Below are 26,465 nucleotides of genomic sequence, written 5' to 3'. Positions count from 1 at the left end.
GCAGGGTGGGCACCGGAGGCAGCCTCCCCCTACCTGCCCCGCACGTGGAGCTGGCGATTTCTGATTCGCAGCCCTTCCTCTAATAGGGAATTTCTGGGGGAATCGAGGAGTTTGCCTCCATGGCTCTCCAGGGTTCCAGGAGCGAGGGCCACTTTCCTTCCCCTCTTCACCGCACCCCTCTCTAGCCCTTTCCGCTCTGGGCTGGGCAGGGGAGGTGGAGGCTGGCAGGCCAGACAGCCCAGGGAGTGGGGCAGAGCTGCCCATGCATTATGGAAGACGCGAGCGCCCTGGCTCGCTCCCCGGGCCTTAAATGACAGCAAATGAGGTAAAGCTGGGAGGGTGGGGACAGGAAGGGGGTGGGAGGGGGGGCAGAAGGGAGCCGTCTCCAGGGCCCTCGAGCGTTGGCTGAGGACCGGGAGCCAGCCAGTGAGCGGAGCCTGGGAGAGGGAGGAGCACATCTTGATGCAGAGATGCTGCAGTGGCTCCGGCGCGCACACACACGCGCACACACACACGCACACACACACATACGCGCGCCCTCACCCGCCACCGCCACCGCCACTGCCACCACCGCGGCGGCCGCACCAGGACAGCAGCGAGCGGCTGAGGCGAGCAGGGAGGAGAGGAGGACAGCGCAGGAGCTGGCGGCCGGGCTGGGTCCCGGTCCCCGCCTGGAGCAGCGTCCCCCTGCCCCGGCCAACACCCTTCCTCCACCCCAGGTAGGTGCCAACGGCTTTTGTCTCCTCTGGCTGGGGGGCTTCCCAGGGCGCTGCTGTGGGCAGGGGCTCCGCGCTCAGTTCCCTTGCAACTTGGGAGGGGCAGGGCAGGGGCAGGGCTGGAACCCAGCCGGCTGGCAGGGCCAGTCTGACTTCTTACCCCAGCCCCACGGGGCTGCCAGTACCAGAGAGCCCCTCCGCCCTGTCACCCTGTCTACATGGGTGGCATCTTGCAGGGCCCTAGCAGGCCGAGGCTGGCCGGGAAGCTAGACCCCAGCGGTGTGTCCAAGAATTCCAGCCGGCCACAGGCTGGTAGCAACAACTGTCTTCAGAGAGGGCAGCAGCTAGAGGGCCTGCCCTGTGACCCCTCCACCCACCTGCCCGTCCCGGGGCCTGACCGTCCATGAGGCCAGGCCCCAGACCTTGACCTACCCCTAGGAGTCCCTGGATGGAACTGAGCCTGACTGCCCAGACTGGAGGTTGCCCTGGGTCCGCTTCTGCAGGGTGACCTCTTTGCAAAGTCTTGCTTCTGTTCGACAGAGGGGGAGACTGTGAGAGAGAGGGGAGAAACTGGAGCACAAGTTTGGGCAAAGGCCTGTCCAGGAGCGGGGACTTAGGGAGAAGAAACTGAGGCAAGGCACATCCCTTCTGCCCTCCCCAATCTTATCTTCTCCTCAGATCCCTCCCCCTCATCCTCACTGGTGGGAGGGAAGGATTTGCAGAAGTTTGGCTTTCCAGGGAGGAAATGGGCTGGGCTGGGGGTGGGGAGGGGCACCATTTAGGGTCTAGAAAGAGAGGGCATCCTTCCATTCATCACCTTGGCTTACATAATAGCCAGAGGTGGGGAGAGCAGCCCAGCCAGCATCAGAGCTGAATTCCCATCATCTTCTCCAGGAGGGGTTCCCAGGTCTGGGAAGCAAGGAAGTGGTTAGATGAGAAAGTGCCTGTGGAAGGAGAGTCCCGGCCTTACACGGGAACAAAGCCAGGGACCCCTCATCCGCAGACCACTGGGGGCTGAGCCTGCATCCCAGAAGGAAAAGCTGGCAGTCCAGGTTGTTTGGAGGCTTGGGAATCTAGACAGACCAGGATAGGGTGGGCTGTGCATGTCCAGGACCCCTGTCTGGAGAAGGATGGATTTTCCAGCCCCCAGGACACCTGCCCTTAACTCTCCCCTGCTCCACGTCCAGCCTGGAATTTATCAGACTTTTACCACCCTTTCCTTTCAGCCTGGCTCCCCAGGCCCCCAAACTCTCTTCGCAGACCAGCTAGCATTCTTTTTCTTCTGCTCAAGGGAAGCAGGAAGAGGAAGAGCCCAAATAACCCAGGAGATTTGGTGATCTGATTTCATTCTGGGCAGCAGTCTCAGTCTCTTCCTCCAACCTCCCGGCCAGAGAGCCCGTCAGTCCACTTAGCCTCTGAGTCTCCACCTCCCAGTTGCTCTCAGAGGGACCACACTTGCCCCCCACCAGAGATCAAGGGCAGCAAAGAATGGGCCACCTGTGGGAGAGGCTGGGGACGGGGCAGGGAGATGGTGCTTCTGGCCTTGGGAGGAGGGAGTTCTGCCCTGAGAGGAGGCAGCATCCAAGCCCTTCCCCAGGGTACCCTCCCAGTTAACCCTTTCTAGTCAGGCTGCAGGACCACTTAAGCAAGTCTTCTGCCCTAAGGTCAAAAGTTCTTCCTAATTCCTGGTGGGATCTCTCAGGAGCCCCAGCCAGCAAGAGGGAGACGGGCGGTGAGGGAGATGGTAGGTGAGGCAGACAGGGAAGGGCCCCTGAGCCCATGGCATCAGTCACCCAAGGTCCATCTGTCCTTCCGGGGCTCACCATGAGCAGAGAGGGGAGCAGAGGACATGCCCTAGGGGAGGAGTCTCCTGCTGGCTCTTATTTCCCGCCCACTTTCTACTCCCCACCCGGCCAAGTTCTCCCCTCGCCCTCCCTTCCTGGTTGAATGCACCCCTCCGCCTACCCAACACCGTTCCCTCTGCTAGATTTCACTCTTCGTGCAATTCCATTCCAGCATCCTCTCTGCCAGCAGTTGTTCCAACAGAGACACACAGAGACAGGGCCTCTGAGGAAGTGTGCTCACGGGATGCTTGCACACACATGGTCTCTGACTGACTGACCAGACGTACTCCTCAGGAGCGAGTACACAGAACGGGGTGCCTCAAAGGTGTCCCCTCTGCCTCTAAGGCTGTCAGGGAAGAAATACATTTGGGATGGTTTGGAGAATGCATTGTGCTCTACCTCCACCACCCCAACCTTTCCTCAGGACAAATGTTTGCAAGAAAGCTTACCACAAAGACACCTTTAAGCCTAACCACGGGGTTGAGGGTTGAACAAGAGACGGCTGATACACAGAGAAGGAAGAACCAGAGCAAAGGGTATGCCAGTGAAGCAGGTGGGATTGAAGTTAGACTGCAGGAGACACTTCCTCACCAGGAAGATGAACCATGAGGAGGTGAGGCAACCTTCTTTCCAATGACTCTGTGAGAGGGTGGAGAACTGGAGTCTGGTCCAAGCTCAGAGATTGACCTACCTGGAGGCAGAGGTTGGGCTGGATCACCCTGTCAATTTCTTCCAGCCCCAGATTACCCTCTTACAAACGGTACAGGTGGAGGTGTCTGTCTTCTTTGCATGTTGGTCACCTCTCACCGTTCTGGACCATCCTAATCCAGATGAACCCCCACCCACCGCCAGGGCTTTGGTAACTTGGAACATTCATGGGAGTTTCCATGGGTTCTATGCCCTGATGGTAACCATCCTAGAGTAAAGAAATCCTTCCATGGGTTTAATGACTTCTCTTGCTACAAAATGAGCCCGTGTTTCCTTGTTTACCCAAAGAGCATTCAAACAAAAGCAACGGTGTATGATGTTCTCACCCCGAACTGAACACACTCTACCCCAGGACACGTGCAGACCCAAGTGCACCTCGCCATCTCTGTCTGATCCATCCCACCCCACGCTCAGGGCACCAATCTGGACGAAGCCTGCTGGTGTCTCCAGCCCCAGCCCGCATACTCTCAATGTCTGCCGACCTCACAGACCAAAAGGCTCCCCTACCCTGGCTCTGGCTGAAGGGTGGCCCTCCTGCAGCGCAGCCCAAGAGGTGCAGTTAATTAGCCCCAGAGCATACACTAGCCTGAGGAAAGGAGTAGGTTCAAACCCACCTCGACCAGGCTTGGCTCTGAACCAAGTTTTTATGCAGGAATTGGGGGAATCACCTCTCAGCAGAGATGGGGGGACATGCAAAATTATTCCACTAATTTCTCCCTGATGTGGTTCTTCCAAACCAAGTTGAAACAGTTGCTCCTACTCCTGATGTCTGAAACAGAGCCCTCCTTCCAAAGCCCTCGCTCGTTCTGCCCCCCCCAACTCCCTACAGGCAGGCAAGTAGGGAAACTGAGTCTGGGTACTACTTGCCCCAACCCCTGGGTCTTCCCAGAATGCAAGGCTTTCCTCTTCTGTCTGCTCCCCACTTTGAGGTGTCTCTACAGTGGAGAGGGTGGGCACAGCAGGGCCAGGGCTAGGGCCTCAGGGAGCCAGCTGCAAATACAAAGAGCTTGCAGAGAAAACCAAGGGGCGGGAAGGGAGGGAGAAAGCAGAGGCGGCTGGGGAGAGACCCAGCTGCAACGTTGCCCTGTCACCATCCAGTCCCTGTCCCCCCCGGAGGACTGAGAAGGTCCCAATTCCACCCAAATATGCCTAAAGGACCTCCTCCAACTCAGGGCACCAGCCTCCCGCACTGAGGCTTCCCAGCTACAGCCTCTTCCTGCCAGCTCCATCCCGCACCCCCAGCACACGGCCCCACCAGGCCACTGCAGACCCCTGTCCTCCCAGGGTGGCACTAGGATGGTTCAGACCTTCCTGGAAGACAGTGATCCTGTCTTAGGTGATAGTGCCTTTGGTAAGCAGAGTCCCCCTGCCATCTCAGACCCCATGGGCAGCTGGTCGGGGTGATTGAGGAGTACCTGCTTGGGAGAGCCCATGTGTGTGTCTGGGCCAGGTGCTCTCCTGAACACACGGTTTCTGGGTGTGACTCTGTGTGTCCTTGTGCCCTCGTCTAGAATGGCATGCCTGCTGGCGCTTACTCAGGCACACCAGATCTGTGGGGGCTAAGAGACAGAGACACCTGCTCAGGCAGACCCTCAGCGTCCTAGACACCTGTGAGTGCAGCCCAAATGTGACCGTGCCAGACACAGTGTCTGGGACACACGTATGTGTCTCTGTGTGCCGGGCCCAAGCCCGAGGGCCGAGAGGACTCTCAGCCATAAGGTCTCATCTTTCCCAAGCACTTACTTTACTATGGGTGAGGAATAGGGTTGATCTCACAAGAGTCCCAGGAGGTGGGTACTATCCTTATCATACCCATTTTGCAGATGGGAGACTGAGGCTCAGAGAGGTTAAGTAATGAACATAATAACTGGGGTTACTCTACTAGTAAGTCCCGGGCCTGTCAGCAGGAGAGGCCACCCTGTCCAGCGTGTGCTGTGCTGCAGGGGAGTGGGGGCGGTGTTGAGGGGCTCCTGTCAGCTTATAATAAGTCATTTAGTCTCTGCCCTCAACTGGGCTCCAAACTCCTTTTCTCATCACCATCCATCTGAAAGCTGCCAAATCCTTCAATGCTCAAATCTCCATCGTCCAGGGAGAAGGAGAGGCAGGTTCAGGCCAGGAGCTGGGTATCCCAAGTGGAAGCACTTGGGTGGAGCGTGTCTTTCATTTTCTGGCTGGCTCCGTGCCGGGATCCTCAGCCCAGCAAACCCCCCTGTGTGCTGGAGTTCAGCTCACAGCCTTCCAACCCCCAGCTGTCCCCCAGGCCCTTTGTCTCCTGGGCTCAGCAGTTCAGCCAGCTCCTTCTGGTGCCCCTGAACCCCAACCAGCCTACGAACCCCCATGTTCTCCCAGGACTGGCCCCAAGTGGTGACAGCCTGTGCCCGCCCGTGCCAGCCAGTGCCTGCAGCCCTGCGCCGGGGCAGCTGGCCGGGGCCAGGCCCGGCTGGCTCAGGGTTCACGGGGCCAGCTCTGGGCCTGGCATAGCTCCACTCCAGCCTTGCTCCTGACAAAAGGGCCTCCTCCATCCTGGGCATTCTAGAATGTGTCACCGGGCAGATGGTATGGGGAGACGACTGGCCCATGCGGCTTGTGAGCACAGCCTCTGGCTGCACTCAGCTGGGAGTTAATGCCCTCTCCCCAGTGCTCAGCACAAGGCTTGGCACTTGGTGATAAGTAGTGCAATGGAAGTAGATGCAAGGCAAGCTTGGGTGCCTTCAGGGAGACAATAAGCTCCAACCTTCAACCCATGTGCTGTGTGTGTGTGTGTTGGGGGGGAGGATGTTCACACACAAGGCCTTGGCACACAGTGCGGCTCAGTGCACATCTGATTGGGCTGCCCCCTGAGGACAACACCCAGTGCTCCTGGACCCCAGCCCCTTCCCCACCATGTCTCCTCTGAGGCTGCTGGTCTCAGTCCTGGGTGGGCGGGCCCAGGGCCTTTGAGTCCAGAGGTGACTGATAAAATTCTGGATTAAACTGAAGTTAGGATGAGCAGTGGGATTACGTTCTCCACGATGTATGCTAATCACCTATGGTAAAAGAGACAACGGATAATTCTGACCGCTTCGGGGTGGAGGTAAATGGCCCCAGGTGCAGGGCTCCTGGTGGATCCTGGAGAAACAAGGCAAAACTGGGCCCTCACACCCTGTGCTGGGCAGGGGCACAGACACACACACACACACAGACCAGATGCACCCATATACAGACACGTGCACACACACAGAGACACACAGACAGGATACACACAAACATCACATACATGCGCACGCCCACCCTACTCCCTCCAGCACTGCTGGTGGGCGGCCCCAGACTCCTGTCCCCGAGTCTCCTGCCCCGGCCACAGGTCCCCGCCCCTCTGTCTCTGCTTTGCCCACTCCCTTCCCCCATCGCTGAGCTCCCAGGACTGGCAGGCAGACAAAAGTCAGGAAGCAAATGATGACTGAGTGCCGTCTCTGTGCCAGACTCTGGGAGGAGTCAGCCCTGCACCAAGGGGACATTTTCAGACTGTTCAGAGCTGTGGAAACTTGGAGGGAAGTCCAGCAGATAAAGCAAGTGGAGCTCTGGTTGAGGTGGGGAAGGAGTCCGGGGCCCCACCCTTTTTCCACGCCCCCATCTCCACCACTACCCTAAGGCAAGTCCGAATAGCCCCAAGACTTCCACTGCAGGGCACTCCATACCTCGTCGAACACTCAGAACAGCTCTGTAAATAAAGTGTTGTGATCCCCACTTTACAGATGAGAAAACTGAGGTTCCGTCAGGGGAGATAACTTGTCCAAGTTCCCAGTGTTGTTAGGAGATGAAACTAACGTCACCAACTCCTGTCCATCCATTCCAAAGCCTGTGGTGGTTCCCAGTACCCCTGGGTCTCCCTGTCCTATGAACAGCTCCCTGCACTTGTGCACCATCCGGGGCCCTGCTTCTAGACTCTCCCATGACTAAGCACTCTGCCAAGCCTAGCGAGAGGGAATGAGTGAAGGTGTGTGTAGGAGAGAAGGAGTGTGTGATTGAGAGAGAATGTGCGTGCGGGTGTGTGTAAAAGTGTATGAGAAGATGCGAGAGTAAGACAGAGTGTGTGTGTGTGTGTGCACGCGCGGGCATGCACGCCCTGGGGTTGCCCTTGGGGAGCACTGAAGACTGTGAGTATGTGAGTGTGTGACATGGAGACATATGATCATAGTTGTTCTCAAGCAGTTAAATGTGACACACAAGTGACACCCATTCTATGCCAGGCACTTTGCTGCACAAGGTGATACCAGGATGAAAGAGACAGTCTCCCCCTTGGGGGGCTCACAACCTTCTGATGGGCACGCCTGTGCTGGCAGGGCACCAGGGTGCCATCAAGAACAGAGCTGAATTCTGTGTGTGGGGGGGTGCATCTTAGGGCTTCCTGGTTGGGGCGAGATGTGAAGGGGACCTTGAGGGTGCATGTGCCTGTCCCAGGAAGGGCACTACCTGGGAATGGAGTCGTGTGAGCCAAGGTCCTGAGACGGGGGTGCTGGGGGAGTGTCAGAAGAGCTGGAAGTGCTGAATTTCTGGGTCTAAGTCTGGAACTGAAAGTGGTAAGGATAGCGAGGGGCAGGTGGTGGTGGAGAGGACACAGGGAGGTATGAGGCTGAAGTTGGGACTGGAGAGGGACTGCCATCTGTTTAAATTTCGCTCCCCTGACTCCCACTGGAACACCCAGCTTCTCAGCCTACATCCTCCCTGACAGGCCCTGGGCCACTGCTCCCCCTACCCTTTCCCCCACCAGCTCCTTGAGATGCCAGCTGTGGTGACAATCAGTGTTGAGGTTCAAAAGGACTTGGAAGCCCTTTCTTTCCCAGGGAATAGGACCCACAGTGAGATAGAGAGATCCTGAGCTCGCACTGGTCTTCAGACCCTGCACTGGCCCCAGTGGCAGACTCTTAGGTCCTCTGCAGCCTTAAGTCCCCTGCTGTCCCCACCTCCCCACTCCTATCGGGGGGGACAGCATTCTCGGGCCCTCGGCCATCCTGCACTCTCTGGGAGCGTCGCAGTCTCAAAAGAGATCTTAGCACCCATTTTACAGATGGGGATGCCGAGACACAGAGATGGAATGGGTCTTGGAGCCGGTTAGTGGAGGTGCCCCCAGCCAGGCTCTCTCTTTCATCCTTAGACTCCCTCCTTCTGCTCTTAGGATTCTGCAAAGCAGGTAGCCAGACAGAGAAGCAGAATCTGCAGCAGGGTTATCTGGCTCCCTGTGGCTGCTCCGACAGGATCCCATAGGAGTCCAGTGACCCACACTCACCCTGATAACCAAAAAGCAGGCCCTAAGAGTCCACACTCCCCTCGCCCCAAACTGGGTATGTCTTCCCGGAGATGAGGAGTAGGTAGAAGGCTGGCCCTGCCCTCTCCCCACCCAGGAAGAGGCCCCAATCTCTCAAGCTGATGGAGGGGGGCTCTGACTTGCTCTCGGTGCCCTCCCAGGGAGTAGATTCTCCAGAGCTCCAAGATTTAACCAAGTCTCTGCTCATGTCAGCAAGAGGGAGGCTCCTTTGGGAACTGGGTTAACTTTTTTAGCCCAGAAAGCCATCTGGACCCATTAGGCCGTCTGGTTGGGGAGCCTTGCTAAGTGGGCCAAGGTTATGGGTCCATCACGCCCAGTACGTAAGTGCCTTACCTGGTGTCCTGGTGAAAGGGTGTGGTGAATCAGTGAAACTCGCCTTCACTGCTAAAAAAAACAAGGCTGGTCCCCAGAGACTTGACGCAGCTTCCAGAGGGGCTTATGACCCCCCTACCCAGGCAGCCGTCGGGGAGGGGCAGGAGAGAGTGGGCCCCAATTGCTAGGAGATGTTACTAGTTCCCCAGATCCAGGCAGAGGACCTGCCCTCTTCCGGCCCTATGCTGAGAGCTGTTACCGGGTGAGCAGGCCGCGGCTTCTTGCCTCCCAATTACTCACTGCTTCTATTTCCTGAGCAACACCCTGCTGGCTGCAGGGGAGGTGGGGTGGGGGTGCCGGGCAGAGCCAGACTCCCAGGGGGCCAGCAGGAGGCACTCAGCCCTGGAAAGAGCTCCTTGGTAATAGCCAAGCCCCTTCCCCTGGGGTCCTGGGGAGGGTGAGGGCGATTCCGGCTTCTCCCTGGGCTGAGGTAAAAGCATCGCTGGCCCAGATGTGCCTGGAGCTGGGAGGGGCGCTCCTCGGCTCAGAGACCTGCCCCTGTCTTTCTGCCTTTCTAGGTCCTTCTCAGCCTCCAGCCAGACTCTCCCTGTGCTGGGCTGAGGCTCCTCTCCGCCCCTCTGCTCCCCACCTCGGCCTGGAACGCCCACTATGGGGACACCCGCCCGGAGGCAGTCACACTTGCTAATGCTGGTCGCTGTGGCCCTTGTCTCCACTCCAGGTAAGAAGGTTTGTCTGGGCTCTAAAGCCTCACAGGGCTGATTACGGCATTCTATCATTGCTGTTACGTTAGTGAGGGCTATGGCAACAATTGACTCTGCACTGGTCTAGCATTTCACGTTGAAGCCATTTCCTTGTAAAATTTTCCTGTTTGTGGATCTTACTTTCCCTTTGAGGTTAGGAGGAGAGGAAATGGGTCTTTGCCATAGTGTAGATTTTTTTCAAATAAAAAGCATGATCCAGAGAAGGTGAGTGGCTTGCTCTGGGTCACACAGCAAGACTGTGGCACAATATCTCCACGCTATCAGCCCGGATTTGCAGACTCCTAAAACCGCAAGATTAAATTTAAATTTATTGGGAGTGGGTATAGTTCAATGGTTGAATGTGTGCTTAGCATGCACAAGGTCCTGTACCCTAGTACCTCTATTTCAAAAAAAGAAGGGGAAAAAAATTAAAGTGATATTAATACTTATTAGGGGGCAGGGGGTAATAGCTCAGTGGTGGAGCACGTTTAGCATGCACGAGGTCCTAGATTCAATCTCCAGTACCTCCATTAAAAATGAATAAATAAAATGGATTATTTGGGGTTTAAAAAATAACATAAAATTAGTTCCTTAGTTGCACTGGCCACATTTCAAGGGCTTATAACCATATGGGGTAGCACAGATTATAAAATATTTCCATCATCACAGAAACTTCTGTTGGACAGCACAGCTGTGGAGTTCCCTGACCGCACAACTCTGGGAGGGTTCCTCAGGGCAGCGCTGAGGCCTGGCAGATGGACCAGGTGTGGAACAGGATGTGGGAAGGGATGAGGCAGAGCAGGGGGTGGCCCAGGAAAAAGGCAAGAGGGACTCAAAGGTTCTCCTGCCAAGGGTGCTGCGAGGTGGGAGGAGGGAGGAGGAGGGCTGGCAGAAGGAAAAGGAGGACACGGAAAAGGCAGCAGTGCAGGCGGAGAGGCCCGGGCTGGCTGGGCTCGGGGAGAGCACCGGGGAGGAGGTGCGGGAGTCCCAGCCTGTCCCAGGGCTGGGGGGTTGTCCCTCGGAGGGGCCTGCTGGGACGACTGCTTGGCCTCTCGGTCCTGACCTCCAGCCCAGATCCATAGACTTTTCTTTTCTCCACGAGAGAAAGAATCCCCACCCTCCGCTGTCCTGGAGTCCTGGCCACCCCACTCCCCACACCCCGCCAGGCTGCAGCCAGCAGATTTTCAACTCTTCGTCTCACCAGGGAAGGACTCACTGGCACACTTTCAGTTATTCTCATTAAGCCTTAACTGCCTCCCAGTCCTGTACCCAAATCAGTGAGGCTGCTGGGAAACAGGGCTGCCCCAGACAGTGGGGAGACTCTCCCAGCACCCCCCGCCCCAGGCCGTGCTCCCTATGCCAGGGCCCCCCAGGCCCAGATGAGCTGTGGGGTGGGGAGCCCAGACTGCATGGGACTGCATGGAACAGAAGACACCCGCCCCAGCGAGAGTGGAGGAGAGGCGCGTGGGCTCCTCTCCCCTCCCCACCCTCAGGGACAACAGTGCTGGGACCCCACCATCAGAGGCAAGCAGTACAGGCAGCCTCCAGGGTCCTTAGACCCAGAGAGGCAGGAAGGCCGAGAGAGACGAGACCTGGTCTGCCACCTCCAAGAGCTGCAGAGACAGGAGTGGAACATCTCATCACCGTTCCCACCCCCTAGGAAGGGGCCTCAGTTCTTGGCTGTCTTTGCTCACCCACCCAGGGACGCGGCTTTGGACTCCTGCAGCCCAGTGCAAGGAAAGGCAGCACGGATTCCCCTCCACGCTCTCATGTCCCCAGTCCCCTTCCTCTGTAAGGTCCTGATGCCTGTGTTTGGGGCCGCAGAGTTGCCAGGACAGGGTATCAGGAGAGAATCAGAGAGGATGTCAAACAAGGTCAGCATACAGTGGGAGGCTTTGCCTGGGAGTGGGTGTGTCTGTGTGTGTGTGTGTGAGTGCATGTGTAGGTGGATGTGTGTGTGGCTTCAGAGGGAGCTGTAGGGTGAGAGTGTGTCTGTGGATGTTTGAGAGGGTGGAGATGTGAGTGAGTTACTGCATGGAGGGTGTGCTACGTTTGTGGCGGATGAAGAGTGTAGACAGAAGGCCTTACAGCGCAGTGCCATGGCTCTCCACCCCAGCTGCCCTTCAGAATGCCCAGGAGGACCTTTCAAAGTCTAGATTCCTGGGTCTCACTCCTAGAGATTCTGATTCAGTACCTCTGGGACGGAGCAGCATCTCTGATGGTTCTGATGGGAAACGGAGGTCAAGAACCCCGAGCACCGTGGTTCAGGACCCCGGCTATTGGGGCGAGGCTGGCCAGGGTCCGGATGCCTACATCTGCTCCTTCTTGCTGAGTGATTTGGGGCAAGTTATTTCTAAGTGTCCGTTTTCACATTAGCCAGATGAGAAACGGCAGTACCTATCTTCTCCAGAGGTTATGAGGAGGAAATACGGAGTGTGGTGTCTGATAAAGAGGAAGCACTTAATAAACAGCACCTATGTTAATTAGTATGCATGCAGGGACATGTATAAATAAGTGCACAGGGGCATCTGTAGCCGCATGTGCTCGGGAGTGGGGTGCATCTATAAATGTGCGTATCTGGCTGCTGGAGTAGCTTAAAGCAGTGTGCGTGATATATGCGTGTGTGAATGCGTGTGTGTACAGGGAGGTGTGGAAAGTGTGCATATGTGGTTATTGGGGTGAGGGTGTGTGTACAGCTGAGTGCAAGGGAGAAAGCTTTTTCAAGAAGAAAGCCTATCTTAAAGCATCACTCTGCCCTGGGCCCACTCAGCCACCCCCACCCCCACCTCACCACCGTCCAGACAGAGTTACTGGAAGCTGCTATTATGCGAGGTTGTTCCCAGCAGCCTGGCCGCCTCCGCTGCCCCTCCTTCCCCTTCCCTCCCAGCAGTCCCATCTGGGGCAGGGTCCCTACCCTCCACCACCATCATTAACTTGGGATTAAGCTGGGCTCTCCAGCCAAGATGATGCCGCCCGCCGCCATCTCCGAGGCCTGGGGCGGCAGTGAGGGCGAGTGATGGGTGGTGGGGAGGGGCGTGGGGGATGCCATTTCAGGGAGTCCTGCCTCCTTCCTCATTCTGAGAGCTGCTTAACAGCTGCCCTCACTCCCAGGGGTCCAGGGCTGGGCCTCAGCTGTGGCATGGGGCCCATCCCTGCCCCTGGGAGAGGGCTGACAGCTGGATGCCCCGGGAGAGGAGGCACTAATTGGTTAATGGGGACCCCACCCCCCAACCCACCAAGGAGCGCCTGAAATCAGCTGCACTGAGGGGTAGGAGCCAATTAGGGGTGGCCGGGCTCCTGCCTGACACCACAAAGGCTGACTATGCCCAGCCCCACCGGTCAGCAGACAGAGCCAGCTCTCCACCCCTTTGGACAGGCAGGTGTGAAGCACTGCCCTCTGGGCCTCAGGGCCCCCCGCCCCAGTGAGGCCAGACAGCGGTGCATGAGGAGCAAGGCCTCAGGAAGGAGCTAGGCATGAGAACTCCATCTGCACATGGGATCTCCATTCACTCAGCAAATTCAGGAGCCCAAGGTCTAGACCTGTGTGCACCACAGACCTGCCCTGTGGCAATGGGCAAGCCGTTCTCTTTTCTGCGCCTCTCTTTCTGGAAGAAGAAATGCCCCACACCACACTGAAATTTTATAAGAATGCCCCCAAAGCCACCTGTAGGCCGCCCACCCACCAATGAGCCTTCCTTCTTCCCCTGACCCTCAGCCCACCCCTCACCTGGGGCCAGCAGACAGTGGCTGAGCGCACACATTGTGCCAGGCTGAACCCTCCTACGGACCCTAGGAGGTGAGTTCATCTTCTTTCCATTTCGCAGGTGAAGAGGCTGAGGCTCAGAAGGGTTCTCTGACAGCTAATAAGAGGCCCAGAGCCACAGCATGTTGTCCTGGGACACACTCCCCAACAGGGGCACTAGGCTCCAGGGCCCCACATCCTCTCCCCCACCTTTCTAGCCGGTGACTTCCATGCACCATTCAAGTCCCATCTCACACCCTGCCGATCAGCTCCTCTGCGAGGCTTTCTGACTTCCACCCTGAGGGCCTCCTGCACTTGAACTAACTATTACGGCTCTCCCCTCCTTCTTTTGTCAGTTTTCTGTCTCCCTCCCTGGACTACAAGTTCCTTGAGGAGGAGAGAGTGTGTCTTATTCATTTTTGCTTTTGCTCAGTGCCAGGTATACAGCAGGTACTGAGCACTTGAGTGTAGGATGGGTGATTGACTGAACTAACTTGACTAGACGGGGTCTGCTCAACCTATTGAAATTCAAATTTTAATTAACTAAAATGAAATAAGGTGAAAAATCTGATTCCTCAGCCTTACTAGCCACATTTTGTGGGCACAATAGCTAGTGTACTGTATTGGACAGTGTGAAAAATGGAACCTTTCCAGCACTGCAGGAAGTTCTATTGGGCAGCACTGCACTGGAGGCCAGGCTCCAGCTGGCCCATAGGCCCTGAGACCTCTGGTGGTGTCCCCCATCTTCAGCTTGGAGCTCCGCCCAGGGATCCCCGGCCACCTTTGGGCCTGTCTTTGAAGACCAGCCCCTAGGCCTGCTATTCCCAGAGGAGTCCACAGAGGAGAAGGTGACACTGGCCTGCCGCGCCCGGGCCAGCCCTCCAGCCACCTACAGGTGAGACCCCTGCAGTGGGTGCTGGGAGGCCCTGGGCCGCCAGGCACTTTTTCCTCATGTCAGCCTCCTCCGCCCTCACTGCAGGTGGAAGATGAATGGCACAGAGATGAAGCTGGAGCCAGGTTCCCGTCACCAGCTGGTCGGGGGCAACCTGGTCATCATGAACCCTACCAAGGCCCAGGATGCCGGCGTCTACCAGTGCCTGGCTTCCAACCCAGTGGGCACCGTTGTCAGCAGGGAGGCTGTCCTCCGCTTCGGCTGTGAGAACCCCCGGGCTGCTGGGACACTTTGAGCGTGGGGAAGAGGGGCTGGAAAAAGTATCCAGAAAGGACGGGTGACAACTTCCCCATGGGGGCTGAGCTGGGGAGGGGCCCCAGGCTTGGAGCACAGCGCCTGAAGGCCCGGTCTCCACCATCCCCAGTTCTGCAGGAATTCTCCAAGGAGGAGCGAGACCCAGTGAAAACCCACGAAGGTTGGGGGGTGATGCTGCCCTGTAACCCGCCTGCCCACTACCCAGGTGAGTCGGCCCCTGGGCCGCAGTGAGACGGAGGGCACGGGAGGGGCTTCCAGCTGCCCATCAGAAGAGGGATGGAATAAGGTGGTGAGTGACCCTGGGAAGCACGGACCCCTGGGGTCCCCAGCTCTAAAGGATTCTGTGTTTCCTCTATGGTCTGTCATCCTCTAACTCCACGCCCTTCCCACCCCTCCCCCCACTCAGACTGGAAGGTCCCCGAGGGCAGGGGCTGCTTCCCCAGCGGACAGCACCCCCGACAGCAGGAATCAAGTCTCGTCTCCCCTCTTGGTCTCCCCTCAGCCTCAGTTCAGAGCACGGGGCTCACAGGACAGGGTCTAGGGATTCCCAGCAGCACACTGGGGTCCCTCCCAGAGTTGCTCCATTAGCCCAGCACCCCATTTCCTCAAACTCCCCACCCCAGGCTTGTCCTACCGCTGGCTCCTCAACGAGTTCCCCAACTTCATCCCGACGGACGGGCGTCACTTCGTGTCCCAGACCACAGGGAACCTGTACATCGCCCGGACCAACGCCTCGGACCTGGGCAACTACTCCTGCCTGGCCACCAGCCACATGGACTTCTCCACCAAGAGCGTCTTCAGCAAGTTTGCCCAGCTCAACCTGGCTGCGGAAGGTCAGGGGAGCAGGGGCGCTGAAGGGGTCTGAGGGTGTTGTGAAAGGGGTTTTTCCCTTGGAAGTTGTGGAGAGCAGCTCACAGGGCACAAGGTCGGGGCCTGGGCCCCCGGGGTCCTCCGGCTGCACGGCCTTAGACCCTTGCCCCAGGCCCCCTAGGGGAAAGGGAGTCAAGAAAGAGTGGGCCCTGAGTTGTGCTGAGATGGTAAGCAGAGGAGCACTTGGCCTGGGTCATGTGCATCTGATGCGCAAACTCCCTCTCTCTCTCCCCAGACACCAGGCTCTTTGCACCCAGCATCAAGGCCCGGTTCCCAGCAGAGACCTACGCGCTGGTGGGGCAGCAGGTCACCCTAGAGTGCTTCGCCTTCGGGAAGTGAGTGGTGGAAGAGGGAGGGGGAAGGCCAGGGCCCAGCCTCTCAGAGCCCCTCAGGGGCCTGGGTGACCTCAGGGGGAGGGCAGGCAGGGCCAGCGCTCAGTCATCCGGGTGCCCTTGCGCCAGAGCACCAGACCCACAGTGGGTAGCGACCACCGCTCACTGGGCAGGGTGGGGACAGAGAGGGCAAGGTGGCTTCAGGGCACAGACCACACACAGCTTTGGCGGCACGATTGTTGCTGGGGAGAGGAGTGGGCAGGGGAGCCCACTTCTTGCCCCTTCCCTGCCTGTGCTCTGAGCCTGCCCGGGAGAGGCCCCTCCCTGCCTCCTTGCTGCTGTCCCTGTTTCTTCCCAGGCCCTCCTCCCGGTCACCACCTGCCCAGCATCTCAGGAAGGCCTGGGTTGGGTGCAAGGAGCTTCAGGTACACGGGAGTCTGCCAAGCTCAGCCCTCCTCCTCTGGCTTTGTGTCCCCTGCCAGCCCCGTCCCCAGGATCAAGTGGCGCAAAGTGGACGGCTCCCTGTCCCCGCAGTGGGCCACAGCCGAGCCCACCCTGCAGATCCCCAGCGTGGGCTTCGAGGACGAAGGCACCTACGAGTGTGAGGCGGAGAACTCCAAGGGCCGTGACACCGTTCAGGGCCGCATCATCGTGCAGGGTACAGAGCCGGGACACCCTCGCCCCGCCTTCCCTGGTTCTTGAGGAAGCAGACCCAAAAGTCAGGGAGGAGACTGGGCGGCCCCTTGCTTAAGCCTTCCTGCGCACGGATGGCGCTGGGCATGGGAACAGAAGACGGCAGTGCTGTGGCCAGCTCAGAGCTCATTAAGGGCTGCAGAAAGCACATGGAAAGCATTAGAAGGACTTAAGTCGCTAAAACAGCTACTGGCACAGCCACAAAGTGCCAGCTTTCTTGAGCCTCTTCGCCCCACGCTTCATCCCAGAGTGCTGTTGGCGCCCTCTGATGTCTGGCACAGGGACTGCAGCCCCGCTATTCCCGACGAGTTAATTAGCTGGAGGCTCCTCCAAGCTCATCTCCAGCCTCTTTCTCTCTTGCTCCCCACAGCTCAGCCTGAGTGGCTCAAGGTGATCTCAGACATGGAGGCTGACATAGGTTCCAACCTGCATTGGGGCTGCGCAGCCGCTGGCAAGCCTCGGCCCACAGTGCGCTGGCTGCGGAACGGGGAGCCTCTGGCCTCCCAGGTAGGAGACGTGGGACTTCCTCCCACACACCCAGCACACCATCCTCTGCTCACCTGCTTCCCTTACCCTCCTAGACCTCCTTCCCCCACCCCCCCACACCACTGGCATATCCTCTGGGCCTATTAGGATGCTATAGGATGGTTCTAGGTGCTTCTCGCCATCCCAGAGTAACATGGCTTCAGGCTGGTCAACTGGATAGAGTCCTGACTGAGGATCCAGGGACCTCAGTCCAGGCACAACTCAGCCACAAAAATATTATGTGGTCCTGAGTGGATCACTCACCCCTCTGGCTTCAGTGCGCTGATGTGCAGGGAGGCCTGGGGAATCTCTGAGTCCTGGGATTCCAGGCTGCCCTGAGCTAGAACTGGGCATATGAGCCCCATCCTGGAGGGAACGGCAGCCCAGCCTCCACTGCACTCGCTCCGTCAGCCCCCCGCCCTGGTCCTCCTGTGGTCCTGATCCCCCTGCCCCGCCCTGGGTCGGGCTCTTCTGCACAGTCCCGGATAGAAGTGCTGGCCGGGGACCTGCGGTTGTCCAAGCTGAGCCTGGAGGACTCGGGCATGTACCAGTGTGTGGCGGAGAACAAGCATGGCACCATCTATGCCAGTGCCGAGCTGGCCGTGCAAGGTAAAGGGCCCAGGGCGGCAGAGGATGGCCCTGGGGACACAAAGGTGGTGGCCTTAGGAGTTCTGAGTTGCAGCTTCTCTAAACACACACACTTACCTGCCAGTTTTTCTTAGTCTTCCGACAGCTTCTGAGTAGAACTCGGATTTAAGACAGGAGATGAGACACTAGACAGAGAACCCCTAGAGGACGGGGTCTCTGGTTGTCCCATGTCTGAAATGAATGAAGTGACTGTTTACTATGGCAAAAAAAAAAGGAGGGGCAAAAGTCACTGGCAGCCAAATCAGTTAGATTTGGGTTTAACGCAGCCCCTTTGGCTATGTGACCTTTAGCAAGTTACTACTCTCTTTGTGACTCAGTTTCTTGATTAATAAAATGTGGGCAGGGCAGTGATCAGCACACAGTTGCAGTGAGGATGAAAGGAGATGGTAGAACTAAAGCACAGAGGACCTGCCTGTCATGTAACAGGTGCCCAGTAATGTCAGCGGGTGCCAGCATCCGTAGCTGTGTGACTTGCACTTGTAAAACCTATTTTTCTCATCTGTAAAATGGACACAATGATACCTTCTTCATCAAGCTGTAGTTAGGCTTAACTAAGACTCATTCATTCATTCATTCAACCACTATTCCTTCAACACCTCCTCAGAAGTGAACATGAAAGATAAGGTCTCTGCCTTCAACTGTCTTACAATCCAGTGGGGAGAAGCAAATAAACACAAAATCAAATAATTAAATAAGATAATGCCACACAGCCATAAAAAATACAGTGTAAAGAAAATCCAGCAGAGCAGTGGGGGTAAGGTGGGCCAGTCAGATGGGATGGTCAGGGAAGACCTCTCTGAGAAAGTCACGTTTGGGATGTGTGCTGAGTGTTAAGAAGGGGCCGGTCATGTGGAGGTCTGGGGGATTTCCAAGTAACATGTACAGTAAGTGCAAAGGTCCTGAGGCAGGAAACAAAACTTGGTATCTTCATAGGATAAAAAAAATGGCCCAAGTAATTGGAGCACAATGAGTGAAAGAGAGTGGAGCAAGATGTGATCAGGGTTGGGATGGGTGGGGGAGCTCTGCTGTGAGCCCTTGGGAGGTGTTGAACTTCTTTCTGAGTGTCTGATTTGCATTTGTAAAAAGATATTCCTGCCTGCTGCCAGGTGGAGAAGTGACTGTAGAAAGAAAGTGCAAAAACAGGAAGACTAATTAGGGGGATTTTCAATTGGTGGCTTGGACCAGCACAGTGGCAGTGAGGGTGATGGGAGAGGGCTGGATTCTGGATGTATTTTGGAAGTGGTGCTGCCAGGAGTCACCACTCATGGATTGGCCATGAGTGCTTAGCATGTAGTCAGGTGATGTCTCAATCAGGGGCAACAGGTACTGTTTTAATTCCCTGGGTGACTAGGCTGCTCCCCCTTCCTTCTAGCACTCGCCCCCGACTTTAGGCTGAATCCTGTAAGGCGTCTGATCCCCGCAGCCCGAGGGGGTGAGATCACCATCCCCTGTCAGCCCCGGGCAGCTCCCAAGGCCGTGGTGCTCTGGAGCAAAGGCACCGAGATCTTGGTCAACAGCAGCAGGTACAAGCCCCACCCCACCCAACCCGAGCAATTCCTGCCCCCCTCCTTCTCCTGGGAGGCAAGTCCCCTTCCCGTGACTACAGTGTGCCCCTGGGTTGGCCAGATCTGCTTTGTCTTTGCTGCAGAGTGACTGTAACTCCAGATGGCACCCTGATCATAAGAAACATCAGTCGGTCAGATGAAGGCAAATACACCTGCTTTGCTGAGAATTTCATGGGCAAAGCCAACAGCACAGGCATCCTGTCTGTGCGAGGTAAGTGCTGTGGTTTGGTTGAGGTTGGTGGCTCAGCCACCGTGGGGTGCCATCCCTCCTCACCAGCGGGCTCTTGTGTTCCCACGTTCCTTCTAGTCTGGTTTCGAGGCGACCCCAGGATTTGGTTTCACTTGGAACCACCCCCTCGCCACCATCCAGAATCTGCTTCTGCCTCCCTCCCACACACTTGTGGGGCTGCTGGCCACGCTGCTTGTTCTCTTTCCTGGGGCTCAAGACAAACCCTCTCACCCTGCCCTGCTGCCCCTGCCTGGGCCTATTTCCTCCCCCTCTACTAAGGGGTCTTGTTTGTCTTGGCAGATGCAACCAAGATCACCCTAGCCCCCTCGAGTGCCGACATTAACTTGGGAGATAACCTGACCCTGCAGTGCCACGCCTCCCACGACCCCACCATGGACCTCACCTTCATCTGGACCCTGGATGGCTTCCCCATCGACTTCGACAAGCCTGGAGGCCACTACCGAAGGGCCAATGTGGTAAGGCCTGAGGCCAGAGAACCCAGGGCTCCTCCCTCCTTCTGGGGACACAGGGGACCCAAGATGTCCTTAACCATCACCACCCCCAAAGCCTTTCCCCCTTCCGCCAGGAATGCCATGCATGGCAGGCTCCTCCCTGGGTTCATAACCACCCTCCCTTAGACGGGCAGCTCCCTGGGTTCATAACCACCCTCCCTTAGACGGGCAGCTCCCTGGATTCCACGTGAACCTATGCATCTAGGGGAGGGTTAGGGACAAACCCGGAATCCCAGGCCCCCAGCAGGACTCTCTGCCTTACTGTTCTTGTTATCCTGCCCCCCAGTGCAGAGGTTTATCATCAGCTTGAACCACTGTTGACTGTCTTGGGTGAAAAACTTGGGTGAAAAAATTGTTTAATTCCCAGTGGTACCAAATAGAGAGTAGCTGATTCCTCCCACTGAACAGAGAGGAGCAGCCAGACCCAGAGGGGCCCATGGAGGGACTCTGAGCCCTGCCTCCTGCCTCACCATGCTGGCCAGGGCTGCTGCCCCTAACCTGTCCCCTTTCCTGTCTCCCGTTTGTAGAAGGAGACAGTTGGGGATCTGACCATCCTGAACGCCCAGCTGCGCCACGGCGGGAAGTACACGTGCATGGCCCAGACGGTGGTGGACAGCGCATCCAAGGAGGCCACAGTCCTGGTCCGAGGTGATGGGGTTTCCCAACCCCAGCCACACCCTGGCTCCCTCAGAGGCCGGCTGGGCTATTCTGACCTTCGCTCCCTTGCTCCCTCCTCTCCCTGAGAGCTGTCTGCTCTCAGGGCTTCTGACAAGTCTGTTGAGCTGAGCTCACCCCATGGTTGCTCCCAGGTCCTAAAGGAATAGAACACTCTTCCCCCAAAGTCAAAATTGTAAAAACCCACTCCTAAATACATCCCAAGACTGGAGAAATTTGCTGAGGCCATAAGTTCTCAAAGCCTCATGCTGGGAAATCTATGTACTTCTCTGTATGAGGGGCTCTGAGACCCCTCCAGCCTTGGACACATCCCCCCACCTCACAATCCCCTCCCTGCATTGGGCCCACTCACTTCCGCCTTGCCTTGCCCTCCCACCTGGTGTGTGTTTGCCGCGCCCTCTGCTGCTCCCTCTTGATACTGCACCAGTCCAGCCCATCCTGAAGGAGGTTGGCTCAAATTTGAAGCCGCCCAGTTCTGACCTACTGTGCTCTGTCCTCTTGGTGCAGGTCCGCCAGGCCCCCCAGGAGGCGTGGTGGTGAGAGACATCAGTGACACCACCGTCCAGCTTAGCTGGAGCCGCGGCTTTGACAACCATAGCCCTATCGCCAAGTACACCCTGCAAGCCCGCACGCTACCTGCAGGGAAGTGGAAGCAGGTTCGAACCAGTAAGTGCGAGGCCCCCCTCCCAGGTCAGGACTGCTTAGGCTTGTCTGTGTGCTGGAGGTGGGGGGTCAGGGGTCGGAGGCCATGGCTGAGCCTGGGGCTTCAAAGAACAAGTGTGGCCTCTGCCTGCAGGGAGCTCCCAGGCCACTGGGGAAGACGGTTGCACGGCCAGCAGGAGAGTGGAGGAGAGTTGGAGGGGGAGGCACTCAGTCTGCGCCCTTAAAGCACTGGCAGGACTGTTACTGGGGCAGTGAAAGCATTTGTGGGGGTGTGGGGTGCACACAGTATCTTCAAAGGCTCCAAGGCTGGGGAGTGTACCAATTTTCCAATCATTTCTGAAAAAGGTAGTGAACACTTAGTATACAGCAGGCACCACCATGAGGGCTGGGTATAAAAAAATTAATTCAGACCCAGTCCCTGTCCTTTCTATCCAGGCCAATAAATGAATGCCAAACACTGACTCCCTGGTGCCTTGCAGATCCTGCCAACATTGAGGGCAATGCCGAGACTGCCCAGGTACTGGGCCTCACCCCCTGGATGGACTATGAGTTCCGGGTCTTAGCGAGCAACATCCTGGGCACTGGGGAGCCCAGTGGCCCCTCCAGCAAAATCCGGACCAAGGAAGCAGGTCAGAGCCATGGGTGACAGGTAACATCAGGCACAGACCCCAAGCCTCCTTAAGGGGAGCTCCAGCTGAGCAATAATACATGGAGTTCCCACCCTGCTCACCAGCTTCCAACACCAGTGAAACAGATGAGAAAGTGACGCAAGGCTGGGCCAGGCCGCTGCACGGCACAGCGCGCTGTGCCCTGGGCCACAGCCTGTCAGGGCTGGAGGAGCCATCCAGTCCAAATTCCTCATTTAAAACATAGGCCAGCCTTACAACTGCATGTGAACCTACAGTGATCTCATAGTAAAAAGTTTAATTTTTTAAAAAATGGTAAAACCAAAGTTTGGAGAAGGGTAAGGTCACACTGGCAGAGCCTGGACTTGGCACACTGGCACCCAGGACCATGGGGTGATGGGCAGATAGCCTCCCCGGAAGTGCATGAGCTGCAGGAATCAGGTGGTGAGGAAGGGGTGTGTGTGTGTGTGTGTGTGTGTTGTGCAGGGCCCTAGGTAAGCAGCCAGTGTCTCCAAGTCTTTCTTTAGATGGTTTCTTTGGGAGCAGGAAGACTGGATTATCTGCCCATAGCCTTTCCTGAAAGGCAGGTAGGTGTCAGAACTTGAGTGGGAAAGGAAGGGAAGAGGCAACGGAGAAGGCGCAGAATGAGAGCTGTGGGGTCCTGAGACCAGGAGCGAGGAATGAGGATCCTGCCTCCTCTGCCCTGCCCTCCCAGGCCTGCCCCACTGGATGTGTAAGGAGGGTCTGCCTTCTTGTGTCCCTTAAACATGGTTTCCTGTGTGCCCCAGGCTGACTCTCCAGGCTCTTTCTGGAATCATTCAACATTTTTGACTGGTATCTCTCCCGAGTAAAGAATTCCAGAAGGAGTACTTCTTTTTCTTTCTTTCTTTTCTTTTCTTTCTTTTCTTTTCTTTCTTAATGGAGGTTCTAGGGATTGAACCCAGGACCTAGTGCATGCTAAGCATGCGCTCTACCACTGAGCTATAGCTATACCCTCCCACAGGAGTACTTTCTTTGACTGAACCTCTTGAAGAGCCAAAGGGTGAGGGGTGGTCTCCTTCAGTGTCGTATCCCAGGAGTGGAGCATAAAGACAGCTATGATGCAGAAGACAGATGGTGGGCTTTGAAATCAGAAGAGCTGGCTTCAGAGTCAAACCATGACATTTATTACCTGTGTGACTTTAGGCAAGTCACTTAACTGCTCTGGGCCTCAATCGTTCTACTCTGAAAAGGATAATATTAACACCCACCTCACAGGATCAAATGGACAAAGTGTTTCAGTGCCCTTTGCAAATTATGAGGCCCTGAACTCATCAGAACCAAGTGATGTCTCCAGTTGCTGGATCATCTGCAGAAATATTTTGACCTTCAGCCAAGTTACCCCCCTGCCAAGCTTCATGATCTGATTAAATACATTCTTCTTTTAATATCAGCCTTGTTAAATACTAGAGACAATTAGGAAATTAAATCTGCCACAAAAAGAAAAATAATGATAAAACACCGTGCAACCCCAAAGAAATGTGGGGGGTTTTTTGGATTAACTGCAGTTCTGGATTATTTATTCCCCTTAAATTAAAGCAAACTGGGGTTGATCTCTGTTATTTAGTTTAAACCAACAAGAAGGAAGAAGACAATGATCATTTATGGAGCTTCTACTATATGTAAATGCTAGCCACGGTCTTGTTTAATTTTATTCTTCTTACAGCCCTTTGAGAGAAACATTATTATCCTCATCTTACGGAGAGGGGCATCAGAGACTCAGAGAGGTTAAGTAACTTGCCCAGAGAAACACAGCTAGTAAGTGGCAAAGGTGGAATTTGATCTCAGGTCCACCTGACTCCAGAGCACATGTCCAAAGGGACTGTTGGAGGACAAAACCAGGGCCCTTTGGAAGGGTGTTCCTGTCCTAGGATGCTTTTCAGGCTCAGCCTCAGGGCTTTTGCTCCCTCACTGCCCATTAACAAGCTCTGTCTGTGTCCCTTGGCCCTGACAGCCCCCTCAGTGGCACCGTCAGGTCTCAGCGGAGGTGGTGGAGCCCCCGGAGAGCTCATCGTCAGCTGGACGGTAAGCTGCAAGGACGGAGGCAGAGAGGTGCCTCCAGTTCTCTGGGGGACAGGTCCTCCCCCACCCCCACCCCACCTGGTGGGACTTGTCTCCAGAGTTGAGCATCGTGCAGAGAGGACCCAGACAGAGCCACTGCATGGGCAGCAGACAAGGTCCCTCCCCCGCCCCTTTGCACCCACAGCCGGATGGAAACCTGCACACAGTCCTGGGGCCTCCCCGTCTTGGTGAAGGCTGGGTGGGGCCAGAGGATGGGCAGGGAGACGCAGCCTTGGCCCCTCGCCCATGCCGCGCTCTTGCCCCTCAGCCCGTGTCACGGGAGTACCAGAACGGAGACGGCTTCGGCTACCTGCTGTCCTTCCGCAGGCAGGGCAGCGCTAGCTGGCAGACCGCCCGGGTGCCCGGCGCCGACGCCCAGTACTTCGTCTACAGCAACGACAGTGTCCGGCCCTACACACCCTTTGAGGTCAAGATCCGCAGCTACAACGGCCGCGGGAATGGGCCCGAGAGCCTCACTGCGCTCGTGTACTCGGCTGAGGAAGGTGGGCCACCCCGGGGCCCGAGGGCAGCCCCATCCCCGCAGCTTGTCCATGGGGTGCAGGGTGGGGGCCCCTCACTCCCCTGCTCCGTTCTGTAGGTGGGGTGGAGAGGACCCCTGGCTCCTAAGCCACTGGCTTCATTTCTAGCCCTTGCTGCCTCGTCTCCCCTCAGGCCTGGGGGAGGGAGGTTCTCTGGGAAGAGAAGTGGGCCCCAGGGATGCTTTGGGAACCCCCATGTGGCCTTCACCTTGGACCCTGGGCTCTTTAAAATCCTGAGCCAGGGCAGTCCCAGGTGGCCCTGGGAATCCAAACCCATTCTGTATCGGTCCCCAGAGCCCAGGGTGGCCCCTACCAAGGTCTGGGCCAAGGGGGTCTCGTCCTCAGAGATGAACGTGACCTGGGAACCCGTGCAGCAGGACATGAATGGCATCCTCCTGGGGTACGAGGTGAGCACTGACCTGGGCTGGGAGAGGAAGGGGTGCTGGGGCTTCACGGTGTGGGGGGCCCTCACAGCTCACTAGTCTTCCTCCTGGAATCACTCATCCACTAACCCAGCAAACAGAACATGGTCTAAGTAGCACCTTAGCTAAGCCCCTCTGGCCAGTGCCTGGGGAGGAGGACGGACCCACAGACAGCCTGGAAATAACTGCTTAGCTCAAGCTGACACTGGACACTGGGAGCCCAGGGGAGGAGGGGCAGGTTCTGGGAGGGGCACTGCCTGCCCTTTTCATCCAGAGCCCAGTTGCCTGGCATCTCAGGGCTGCAGAGAATAGCATGGCTGCCTCTGTGTACCATCTAATCAGCCTATCCCTGAGGAACTTCGGGCCCACAGTTCTGACCTGTGCTCTGGGCCCACCAGTGACCCCACACTGGGGTACATGTGAGGTAGATGGAGAGTGGGGGGGGGCAAGAAGAAGAGAAGGACAAGCAAGAAAGGTCACGGTCTATGGGAGACTCATCAGGCAGACATACTAGTGATGTTGTAAATTCCAACCCAGGAGCGTCGACTCTGCATTTCAGCCCCTACCTGTGTTAGGCAAGCCCCACTGAGGAGACAGCTCCAAACTCTGCCCTTCATTTAGAAGAATATTTAGAAGGTCCTGGTGTTATGAAGACTATTAAAATGGGTTTGCGTTTATTGGGGGTTAGGGGACTACTTTGCCAGTACAAATGTGCGTCTCATAGTCCTTAACAGAGTCCCCATGGGATCCCCTGAGTTAATTAAACGGGGTTGGGTTTCATCAGGCCATTGCTAGGTTGAGTCTGTGAGCATTCCCCACTCATCACCCACCCTCCCACCCGCTCCCTCATTCAGCCCACATATTAAGCTCTTTCCTTGGGCTGGGCACTGCCGGGCACCAAGAAGGCAGCAACTCAGACCAACTTGCCCCTGCTCCCTTGTCACTCAGGATCCAGTGTCGAGGTTCTGAGACCTGAGACTGAGTTACAAGGACCAGAGAGGGGCAGAATGTAGGTGTCCAGAGCCAGGGTCAGGGCAGCCCCACGGTCCTGGGCTTGACTGCTGACCCTGGGTACCCCTGCCTCCTTCAGATCCGCTACTGGAGAGCCGGGGACAAAGAAGCAGCCGCTGACCGAGTGAGGACAGCAGGGCTGGACACCAGTGCCCTAGTCACTGGCCTGCACCCCAACACCAAGTACCACGTGACTGTGCGGGCCTACAACCGGGCCGGCACTGGGCCTGCCAGCCCTTCGGCCAATGCCACAACCATGAAGCCCCGTGAGTCCTCCGGCCTCGAGGGGTGCTGGAGGGTATATCTGGGAGAGGGGGTGCCTCTGGGATCACTCCTTCCCCAACGAAAGACAAATGCTTCAGCCGATAAACCCTGGGCTGGACAGAAGCAAGGCAGTAAGTCTAAGGATGATAAGGGAGTGGAATTCATGGCCTCTGAAGTGCCTCTCTCTTCTCCAACCTTT

The 26,465-nt window shown here is 56.8% G+C and overlaps 1 protein-coding gene across 1 annotated transcript in view; it reads left to right on the top strand.

Moving 5' to 3' along the window:
- Nucleotides 1-443: 443 nt before the first annotated feature.
- The window catches only part of CNTN2 (contactin 2), a 30,141-nt gene continuing 4,119 nt past the window's right edge, over nt 444-26,465 (top strand). The window contains exons 1-20 of the mRNA XM_072948372.1: nt 444-719; nt 9,461-9,621; nt 14,136-14,280; nt 14,365-14,540; nt 14,702-14,797; nt 15,216-15,425; nt 15,698-15,797; nt 16,277-16,452; nt 16,858-16,994; nt 17,492-17,621; nt 19,033-19,183; nt 19,309-19,436; nt 19,755-19,930; nt 20,494-20,614; nt 21,149-21,307; nt 21,784-21,933; nt 23,924-23,994; nt 24,299-24,533; nt 24,864-24,976; nt 26,082-26,268. Of these exons, the coding sequence (XP_072804473.1) occupies nt 9,552-9,621; nt 14,136-14,280; nt 14,365-14,540; nt 14,702-14,797; nt 15,216-15,425; nt 15,698-15,797; nt 16,277-16,452; nt 16,858-16,994; nt 17,492-17,621; nt 19,033-19,183; nt 19,309-19,436; nt 19,755-19,930; nt 20,494-20,614; nt 21,149-21,307; nt 21,784-21,933; nt 23,924-23,994; nt 24,299-24,533; nt 24,864-24,976; nt 26,082-26,268 (2,731 nt within the window). The 5' untranslated portion in view covers nt 444-719; nt 9,461-9,551. The remainder of the gene's footprint in view (nt 720-9,460; nt 9,622-14,135; nt 14,281-14,364; nt 14,541-14,701; nt 14,798-15,215; nt 15,426-15,697; nt 15,798-16,276; nt 16,453-16,857; nt 16,995-17,491; nt 17,622-19,032; nt 19,184-19,308; nt 19,437-19,754; nt 19,931-20,493; nt 20,615-21,148; nt 21,308-21,783; nt 21,934-23,923; nt 23,995-24,298; nt 24,534-24,863; nt 24,977-26,081; nt 26,269-26,465) is intronic.

Source organism: Vicugna pacos, chromosome 23 (assembly GCF_048564905.1).
Source record: "Vicugna pacos chromosome 23, VicPac4, whole genome shotgun sequence".
NCBI classification, from domain to species: Eukaryota; Metazoa; Chordata; class Mammalia; order Artiodactyla; family Camelidae; genus Vicugna; species Vicugna pacos.
The sequence above is the reverse complement of the archived record's forward strand: the minus strand, read 5'-3'. Positions and strand labels throughout refer to the sequence as shown.